General features: G+C 38.6%; 1 protein-coding gene across 1 annotated transcript; it reads left to right on the plus strand.

Moving 5' to 3' along the window:
- The first annotated feature begins 947 nt into the window (after positions 1 to 947).
- On the plus strand, positions 948 to 10455 carry FBXO5 (F-box protein 5). Its single transcript, XM_044243739.1, has 5 exons — positions 948 to 1118; positions 5116 to 5833; positions 7315 to 7405; positions 8320 to 8502; positions 9658 to 10455. The coding sequence occupies exons 1-5, from the start codon at positions 1022 to 1024 to the stop codon at positions 9907 to 9909; spliced, it is 1341 nt and encodes a 446-aa protein (XP_044099674.1). The 5' UTR covers positions 948 to 1021; the 3' UTR covers positions 9910 to 10455.
- Positions 10456 to 10711: the final 256 nt, after the last annotated feature.

A 10711-nucleotide genomic window follows, 5' to 3' on the forward strand; every position in this document is an offset into this window, starting at 1 on the left:
TGGACCCTGGAGTAAATAAAAACCGAGGAAAGCGCAGATACAAATTTAATAAACTTAACGTCCGTACAAAGCAGTGGTGCCTGGAGAACTGTCGTTGAAAATACAAATAAATACGCTTACAAGACAGAAGTGACTGACTGTCCCACCATCAACCCCCGCGGAAAAGGCCCTTGGGAGACGTGGCCCCACATCTCCAGCCAAACCAGCCGCTAGACCAGCCGGAAGCCGCGCGCATCCACCCACCGCCGCCCGCTCCTCTGCCGGGGAGAAACGCGGGGGTCCCCAGCGCGCAAGCGCCACCCCGCCAACTCCGCAGCCACGGCCCGCCACAGACGCCTGCGCAAACGCACAGGGCAGAGGGTGGGGCGAAACTGAAGGGGAGAGAGGAGCGCGCCTAAATCCTAGAGAGGCGGGCTAAGTAGGGCTGGGGGGTGGGCTTGTCTTCCGGAAAGTCTGGATTCCCGGACGACCGGAGTCGCCGCTCACCAAACATCCGCTTGTGTGCTGATGGAAGAAAGTCGGCTACCCTTTGTACCCACTGGAGATCTTCGGACAGAAGCCGGAGCTGCCTTCAGGATGAAATTAGGACTTGCAGGAAACCTCTTCCCGAGACGGAAGGAAGCTTGGCGGGTTCACGCATGCGTGGTAGGCTATCTCCACGTGCGGCCCGGCCGCGGTCTCCGCGCGCTCGGAGGCCTCTCCCCTAGGCCCGCCCCTGCCGCAGCATCTTTCCGGACGCGCGGAGCCGGGAAGAAGGAGGGAGGTTGGGCTTCACAGCTGGGCCCCGCCTCGGCAGCCTCCAATTGGGCGTGGGTGAGGACACCCCCTCCCACTGCCTTCCTATTGGAGCGCGCGTGCGAGCAACGCACCCCATTGGGCCGTGTGGATTTGGGCACCAAATTCAAAGATTTTAAAAGTACCAGCTGGCGCCTTTTAGGAGAACAGCTCTGTGACGCGGACGGCCTGGTGTTCTGCGGTGGTAGCTGTTTCCTCACCTGAGGCCGACCCCACTTCCACTGGCATGAGCCAGCGCCCCTGCCGCTGCTCCCCACGGCCCCCTTCCAGCTTCTGCCGCTGCAGCGCCCTGACAGCCGCCGGGCGCCCTCGCTCCTCAGACGGTGAGTGAGGAGAGGGTGCGGGGGGCACGCGGCCCAGAAAGGGAGTACGGGGTTGGGGGGCGGCCGCCACCGAACCCGACCCCCTCCCGAGTCCTGTGTGCGCCCCACGGCGGGCCCGGCGGAGCCGAGCGGGCGTCGGTGGCGGTTCCTGAGGCGGGGGAGGGGGGAAAGGCTGGGACTCAGGGAGGGGAGGCCCTCAGTGCCGAGGCGGGTGGCGGGCCCGGGTCTCTCCTTTCCAGGCCGAACCTGGACGTCAGCTCCGAAGAAGGCGAAGGTCTCGGCCTTTCGGGGCGCCCTTTTCCCGTTGCAGGATCTACCTATCCTTGTCCCCACCCCGCTTGAAGAGGCGCCAAATGCCCCCACCCCTCCCCCACCCTGGGGCCTGGGCTCTGACAGGGCTCGCGAGCCCCCGGCCCCTGGGGTCTGGCCAGGTGCTTAAGCCCTACTCCCTGCGCCCTTTTGCCATGTTTACCCCGCACCCTCGGGTCTGCGAGCAATTTCCCCGGGTTTTCGCCGCCTCGCTCCTGCTGGCGGGCGCGGGAGATCCTGCTCGCTTATCTCCCGCCTCCTCCACCCGGCCCGCGCCCTGAGGGGCCACCTCTTCGACCCCTCAGGATTTCCATGGTCTTACCCTACCCACTCCCGCCAAATGGAGGGACCCCCTCATCGGGCCAGGCTGTACAGGGATGTCCAAACAAAAAACATCCCCCCCCCCTTTCCAATTTTCCCTTTGCCCAGTAACTCGTTTCCAAGGCCTGGGGTCAAAAAGGGGGGGGGGCGGGAAGCATTTTTTTTAATACGAAACGGAGAATTTATCCTTATGTAGCTGATTTTCTCAGAATGGAAGGATTGTTTTGTTTTGTTTTTGCTGGTTTTTCCTGCTCTCCTGAAGAGCTACATAGCCCTCTATTCCCAAACCCGGTTAGAGTGGAAGGCACTCAAACCGGTTATTTTTATCCTCTTTGTTGCTATCTGAAAAAAGAGATCCAAATGCGTTTATTTTTCCTCAGAAAGTACCACATTTTTAAAAAATTAACAATTCGACTTTGTGATATTTCGCAGTCACTGAAAGATGCTCCTTTCATTAGAAAAGGAGTCTTAAGAGACTGGAGGAAAAATAGTTTTAACAGGTTAAATCTATTTCTAGAAGATCCTCAATCCTAAGTCTCCCTACGAAGTTCTAAAGCTTGATGGTTTTAAGAAATGGTATTTTGATTACTTAATCCAGTTGTCTGGTATTACCACCTTGCTCCTCTGAGTGTTTGCTATCTCTAAGAATTTCATTGCCTGTTTACAAATTTGAGAAAATGAGATTAAAAGTTTATTGCATCCAAGTATTTTTGAAGGCAGGCTTTCCTAAAATTTCTTGTAGAGATGGCTGATTTGCAGCAGATGGCTGCAAGCTTTAGAGGTCTCAAACTCTTAAAGGAATAGCCATGCCTAATGTTGGGCACATGGTGATTATGGGTACTGCAGATTGTAGAACTTAATCATTTAACATTCAGATAGTTGTAAAAATTTTTAAGCATTGTAGTTCATTTAGCTATGGTATTTTAATGTGGAGTATTTGCTCTGACTTGGAAAGTTAAATGCAAGTCAAACTTTTGTACAGTTAACTGTAATACCACCTTTTCAGGATTGGACAGTGTGTTGGTAAATGGGGTTTAAAAAATGCAGGTTGTTGAATCTTCACCCAATAACATGAGGTAGATATTAGTATCTCCATTTTAGAAAAAATGAAAGGAACTAATTGAGTATTTTATGTCACAAAGCTAGTCAGAAGGCTAAGCAAATATTTTTACTTGAAGTTGGATCTGATTTTTAGAAAAAGTATATAATCTGCAATATAGTGTGAAATGTATTTTGCTACTTTTAAAACATTTGTGATTTGCATTAAGAGCATTATGAAATATTTGGTTTTAAAATTTGATAAAAATGCCATATGTGATGGGACTGTGCCATACATTTAGTCCAGTTTTAGGTTCTTAAACCCCCATTTTATAGAACAGAAAACAGGCTTTAAAAGTTAACTGCCTCAGTTTTCCCTGATACAGCAAATAACGCTTTACACCTTAGATAGTCAAGATTTTAACCCCAGGGTATTTTTTTACTTCACTTTCTCTCATTCAGCATCCAAAAAAGCATCAGCAAGTTCTGTTGACTCTCCTAAATAGACCTCAGATCCACCAGTTATTTTCATTTCCACTGCAGTCATCCGAGTATCAGTTAATCAGTTCTCAGGACACCTATGATATATACTACTAACCAGCCTTCCTCTTTCCACTTGTACCTTCCTACAGTCCATTCTCTACAGTTGCCAGTGATCTTTAAAAATGTCAGCTGGATATCTCAACTCAACCCCTCAAGGTTCTTTATTACACAATGAATAAATCCAACATACCCTAGAATTCTACCTCTCCAACTTTAAAGTGTATTACATAATTTCACATTTTAAAACTAAACCTACAACCAGGACCCAGATTTTGGAACCAATAAAAGGAACCAGAGTTCTTGGAAAAATAAGTGATTCTAGGCCTGGAACAGGAAAAATAGAAGATGAACCTAGAGCATCTTGTCATGCCAGAAAGTAAGAAATGCTCCCAAAATGAAATAATAGAAGTATTTCAAGTGGATATGAACTTATAGTAGTGAAAGCTGAAACAATTTGAGCAGAGACATTAATAAGGCAATATTGGATTATAACCCACAATCTGTGAACCTATACTTGTGTACTTTTTTTTATATACTTTTATCTCACTTTCCAATTGAGATAATGGAATCAACACTGAATTTATAGTAAAAAAGGGTAATCTGTCCCTCAACTACAATGTCAAAATATGGGCAAGCTACTTTCTGAACTTCAGTGTCCTCCTTTGTAAAACATAAGGTAATAATCCCTCTTCATCCTACATCAGAAGATTGTGAGGAGCAAGTGTTTGAAAGCAAATGGGAATTGTAAACTTAAAAAAAAAAAAAGGTGTTTGAATCATCATTAAGTCTAAATTTTAAAGAGCTGTTCATCTTCAAAGAGTGGTTTTGAATGAAAGGGTTCTACGACAAACAGAGTTTCCCAGTAACTGGGTTCTAACGATGAGAAGAGGAGGGATGCCTAGGTGGCTCAGTCAGTTAAGCGCCTGCCTTCAGCTCAGGTCATATCTTCCTAGTTATTTAAAACAACTGAACAGTAATACAATCTTTCTTCCCAACTACTCTCACATTCTTATATCTAGTCTTCTACTGATTATAGTATTGTTCTTACTTATCAGATCTTCTGATTGATATCTGAACTATTAATTCATCTGGCTCTTTGGTTAATTAGTCATGAGAAATCTTAGTTCAGTAATTGAAAATTGCAGAGTTTCTATTTCTAGCACATACTAGATGAGATAAAGGGAGGTGTCCCTTTGGTTGAGTTTACTATCCAGCAGAGTAGACAAACACCTTAATTATATCAGACTCACTCATACCACTGATCCGAATAAAACTTAGAGATGAGAGTTGTGGGAGTTCAGGTAGATTTTAACTGATGGGTGTTTAAATTTACTTAACTCCGAGTTCTTTGTAAAGCTTAAAATAGTAGCTAATGTCTAAATCTTAAACAAATTTGTAGTTAAGAATTTCTTGACTTCAGATGGCACTTGTTGCATCACATTTCCTTATTTGTTCCATAAGTACAGATATGTGTTAAATAATCCCTTTTCCAATATTTATTACTCAATCAGCTGGAGACTCTAAAAGTCAAATGTTATGATTATACACTAAAAGCCATCTTTTGAAGTCCCCTTTTAAGAATAAGATGTATGTACTTACTAAAAGAGTTAATTCTATTTCCTCATTGTCACATCTCAGTAAATAAACTTGGATAATTTCATAGCTACATAGGCAAGACGTAGTGCTAAAAGAATGCAAAGTAATTATACCTCTGTGTATCCCAATTTAAGAAGTAGAAATGTATGAAAATTGTCATTAAACAGTTTTTTGTTGGTTTTTTTTGTAGGTTGTAAAGAAGAAAGTTCTACTCTTTCTGTCAAAATGAAATGTGATTTTAACTATGACCATATTCATTCTGGACTTGATATGCTAAAGCCTGATGACACTGGAAGACTAGGTTCTTATACTCCTGCATTTTTGGAAGGTTCTTATAAAGACTGCATTGAAGACTATGTAAGGTTATCAGATATTGGGTCACCAATTGTGAGCCCCAAGGTTGTAGAACTTGAAACTGAAAATGAAAACAAGCTCTTTCACAACAAGGAAAATCAACATGTGCAGCAAATACTTAATAGTTCAAATGAAATAGAAGAACTAGAGACCAGTAGACCTTATGAAGACAGTGGCTATTCTTCATTTTCCCAGCAAAGTGGCTTCAATGAACATGAAGAGGGTAGCCTTCCCTTGGAAAATTTCAGTGACAGTCCACAGTCCTGCCTACAGATGCAAAGCCCAGACCAATATCCCAGCAAAAACTTGCTGCCAGCTCTTCATTTTGCAAAAATGGTTTGTTCAACATTAAAAAAGAATGCCAAGCGAAATCCTAAAATAGATTGGGAGAAACTGAAGGAATTTATATCCAGTGAAAATTTTAAACTACAGAATATAATTGGCAGGAAAATGGGCCTGGAATGTGTAGATATTCTCAGTGAACTCTTTCGAAGGGGGCTCAGACATCTTTTAGCAAATATTTTAACACAGCTCAATGATATGGACTTAATCAAGTAAGTATGATTACTTTGAGTGTTAGTATAATCCATCGAACATCTTTGTTGGAAGACTTGAGTGTTGGTATAATCCATCGAACATCTTTTATGGAAGACATAATAGGGTAGCCTTTTGCATTGTTTAATTGAGGCAATGACTGCCTGATAGCTGATATTTGACCATTTAACTGCCACTAAGATGAAAGAAAGATAATTTTTAAAGTAAACACTTAATCCATTTATTTCACATTTCATATTTATACGCTTAGGAAACTGTTTTTGTTAAACTGGGATTTTTGTTCCTTTTAATTCTGAATATTTCTAATATGTAAGCTATATCGTATATTCTTTTTTTTTTTTTTTTTTTTGTTGTTGTTGTTGTTGTTGTTGTTTTATATCGTATATTCTTAACTATAAAACATTATCCTAGTTATGGTATGCAAGACCTGTAGGTTTTATGACTTCTGTCATACTTGAAAGTAAAAAATAGTTTATGTTTGTAGGCCATTTTTAATGTAGGCTTTCCTTGGTTTAACAATGAAAATATGGAAACTCTCAAGTGGATCTGATTATGACTGTTTCTTAGAAACTTTTATATTATCGTTCCTCATTCCACTAAAGATCAGTTAGGATGAGGTAACAAGTAATTATATGGACTATTGGAGTAGACCCTGCCCAATCAGATTGTTTTTAGCTTTTTGAAAAAAATTAATAGGTACTCTTTGCAGGTGTTACTTTATGCTGGTCTTTGAAATATAGCTAAAGCAAAATAAAAGGGAGTATGGATTTTTATTGTTGGTTAGCTTCTTGAGGGATAATTGACATGTAGGTTGTACTTTTGTTTAACAAAGTGGATTTTTGAAATTGATGTCTACTGATAGCAGTGTGTCCTATAGTACTTTGAAATTTGTCTACAACTTTTGTTAATATCAAAGCTAACATGGTGTCCTGTATAGAATGGGAGCTACTTATTTGGTGTTTGCAGATGTTGTGACAAAATGGAAGTACAAAGCAATGGTTCTTAAGCCTGAATGTACTTGGCTTGATAAGGAGCTTTTAAAAACTACCCTAGTCCCCCTTTTTTTAAAAAATTTTTTAAATTTTTTATAAACATACAATATTTTTTTATCCCCAGGGGTACAGATCTGTGAATCGCCAGGTTTATACACTTCACAGCACTCACCATAGCACATACTCTCCCCAATGTCCATAACCGACCCCCCTCCCCCCAGCAACCCTCAGTTTGTTTTTTGAGATTAAGAGTCACTTAGGGTTTGTCTCCCTAGTCCTCTTTTTAAGCCAATTAAACCCAAATGTCTAGGCCTGGGGCATCCTTACATCTTGAGTACCTCAGGCAATTCTAATGTACAAACAGGTTTGAGTAGCTCTGCTAATAGAAATTTCTTTTTCTTCGCACTGTTGATGTTTCTGTAGTATATTTATTCCTCTTAGCTCTTTGTGATGCTTTAATTTTCCTTTATAATCTTTTACTTTTCCAGTGTGTCTAAAGTGAGTACAACTTGGAAGAAGATTCTAGAAGATGATAAAGGGGCATTTCAGTTGTATAATAAAGCAATACAAAGAGTTACTGTAAGTCTTTGGCAGTTGATGTTTTCATTTTGAAGTATAACAGCTGGTGCTCTTTACCTTTACAAATAGGGGAAAATAGGACAGATAACAGATAATCTGGAAATCCTTTACATCCACAAAGCATTTCTGCTTTTCACTAGAACTCTTTAAACAAAATTCAAAGATAAAGGGAAAGGAATGTCATTTATTTCTTGAGTTCTTCCTAGAAATGGCATGTCTAAAAGGGAAAATTGGTCAGTTCTCCAATAATAAGAGTTGACCATGTTGCTAAGCTTCATTGCCATTTGTATTTTTTCAGTTAAATTTTCAACATATTGAAGATTTTCAGTGCAGAAGGGAATTCAGTTGCCTTCCAAAATGAACTTGGTAAATTTGGAGATGTTTCTGAGATTATCAATACATGTTTGAAATTTCAGTCCTAGCGGTTGGCAGACTTGGGTCTAAATTTTGGTGCTACTAATTTGCTATATAACTTTAGTCAAGTATTGCTTAAGTTCTCCAAGTTCAGTTTCTTTATTGATAAGGTGGTATTAATGGAAAGTTTTCTAATCTAAAAGGTTATTTTGAATCCATTCATGACACTGATGTGAGAATTAAACATGATTTGCCATTTATTGGTGGTGAAAAGAATGACTTTGTTTTGGCATTAGTGCCTTATAAATGATGTATTAAACGCTATATAGGCTGAGTATTAAAGTGCTTTCTCAAAATTTCTGGTTTGCAGTTTCTGTCAGTATTGTCCATATGTATAGTGTGTGGCTATATTTAAAGCATGTGCAGGTAAATTGGATGTATGGAAAAATCTTTTGCAGTCTCATTTGCTCTTTTTTACATGTACAAACAATAAAAATGCCTGATTGTTGTAAATAAAGGAGAATATTCTTAAGTCCTATTAAAACTTTTCTTCTAATTAGGAAAAGAACATTAAGTTTTCACCACATGCTTCAACAAGAGAATATACTATGTTCAGAACCGCATTAGCTCGTATTCAAAAATCCGAAGCTCGGACTTACCCCCAAAAAGGTGCTCAAACCAAGTTATCCAATCCAGCTGATCAGAAAGGTTCTACTTACAGTCGACACAGTGAATTCTCTGAGGTAATTTTTTGTTTGTCAATAAATTAGAAACTTATGGGGTACTTAATTGTTAAAAGGATTTAGAGTAAGAAACAGAGAACTTTAAATTTAATTATAGCATAATTAGAACTAGTAGCAAATTATTAATGGATATTTTATCTTCTATCCCCTTCATTTTACTCTCAGAAATGTTGACCACCAAGAAAACATTTCAAGTAATTGAATTCCTAATTCAAGTAATCAAATTAGGAAAGTGCACAAAGATGTCTTCCTATGTAGAAAATAGATACCATTTGACATTGTTTATGTTAGTTCAGTGATGTTGAGATCTAATTTGGAAATACAAGGAAAACCTTGATTTTAAAATTTCTTAGCAAACTGTTCAGTATACATTTTAAAATTGTTGCCTTTGATATCTGAGGAATAGAACTCAGTGAAAAAAGGCCAACTTTCAGAAATTGAAACCCTCCTATTGCACCTTCAAATCACTGGGCAATGTGTATTATAAGTTCTACTCCGCACATGGATAATTTGGCAAGCTTAATTTAAGAAACCATAATCTTGCCTAAGTGCATATTTGAAATAAAAAGTTGACTGCTAACTACCTTCATGTTGGTCAGTAAGTATGAATTATACATAGTGAAGTTTAAGTTTCTGTCTTAAGTGTTGATGATGGAATTTCTAATATAACATTTAACTTTATTCAGAAAACATTGAATATCTGCTGTCAGGTAATTCATGGATAAGAAAACATAGCACCCTTCATAGTCTTGTAATCTAGAATGGACAATGGCTACATAAAAATAAATGCCATATAATGTGATAAGTGCTTTTTTCAAAAAAAAGGAACTAGAGGTGAAAGAGCAACCAAGTCCCAAGTGACGCGAGGAAGACTTCACAGTAAAGGTGACATTTAAGTTAAGGCATTTATGTGTAAGCATTCATGAAATAAAAGGACGTATTCAAAAGTTGCATTAGGAAATAGCCACTAGATCACTTGACAAGTGATAATTATCTCAATCATTGAACAGTGACTTCCTTAAGGGCAGGAGTTTTATGTGTGGCATGGATCCTTTATTCATATATTGGGGAAGGTTCAGGGGTACCTTTCTTATTTATTTCTACCTAAATTACATTCAGTCCTCACTAAAATTTGTTTATGGATTTTCTTTCTAGGTTGCCAAGACTTTGAAAGAGAATGAAAGCCTTAAAGCCTGTATTCGCTGTAATTCACCAGCAAAATATGATTGTTATTTACAGCGGGCGATCTGTAATCGAGAAGGTTGTGGGTTTGATTATTGTACAAGGTGTTTATGTAATTATCATACCACCAAAGAATGTTTGAATGGCAAACCCCTAAAAGCCAATTATAAAATAGGTCCTCTGCCTGGTACTAAAAAAAGCAAGAAGAATTTACGCAGATTGTGATACCTTGTTATATCAATTGTACCTAATCATGAAGATTAGTTAGAAAATGTTAGGTTTTAATTTAAAAAACGTAAATGTATTTTGATTTCCAATTTTGTGTTGAAATCAATGTAGTACATGGGATTTTTCACCCTGGTGAGTAAAGAGAATATATAGCCTCTTAAAATATTTTACAATTTAATGTGAAAAAAGTTTAAAATTTAGTATAAATCAGAAAATTTAAATATTTAAAAACAAAAGGAAAACTAGTTAGTTATCTGATATTTGTGATTCAGGGATAAAATAAAACTGATTCAATTTTTACGCTAAAGGAAAGCCATGTAATTTTACCTAGATAATCTTAAATATGTATCTTGTTTACCATCTATTAGCATTTGAGACATTTTATTTTCCTTACCAAATTAATACCTATCAAAATAACTTAAGAAGTCTATTAATTCAAGTGTTTTGTCATCTTTCTTTAACCTCTTTTTCAGTGTGTGTATTTCCCAAAAAGTACTCTTTGTGAAATCTTTTTCCTGTTTATAAAGTCTGTATGTTTTAATATTTTTGTACATATGTAAATATTTCTGTATTTTTTATGTCAAAGAAGAAAATAAAGATTTTTTGTGTATATATATACACACACACACACACACACGTGTAAATGTAAATTTTGTACCTGTTATGAATAAAATTGTTACAAGCTTACTAAGTCATGTGAACTTTTTACTTTGATAAACATATTAATCTTAGAAACGGATTAGGAAACTGTGAGAAACTGTATTTGTATGTATGAAGGCATTGAGTTGGTTCCATTCGT

Source organism: Neovison vison, chromosome 1 (genome assembly GCF_020171115.1).
Source record: "Neovison vison isolate M4711 chromosome 1, ASM_NN_V1, whole genome shotgun sequence".
NCBI classification, from domain to species: Eukaryota; Metazoa; Chordata; class Mammalia; order Carnivora; family Mustelidae; genus Neogale; species Neogale vison.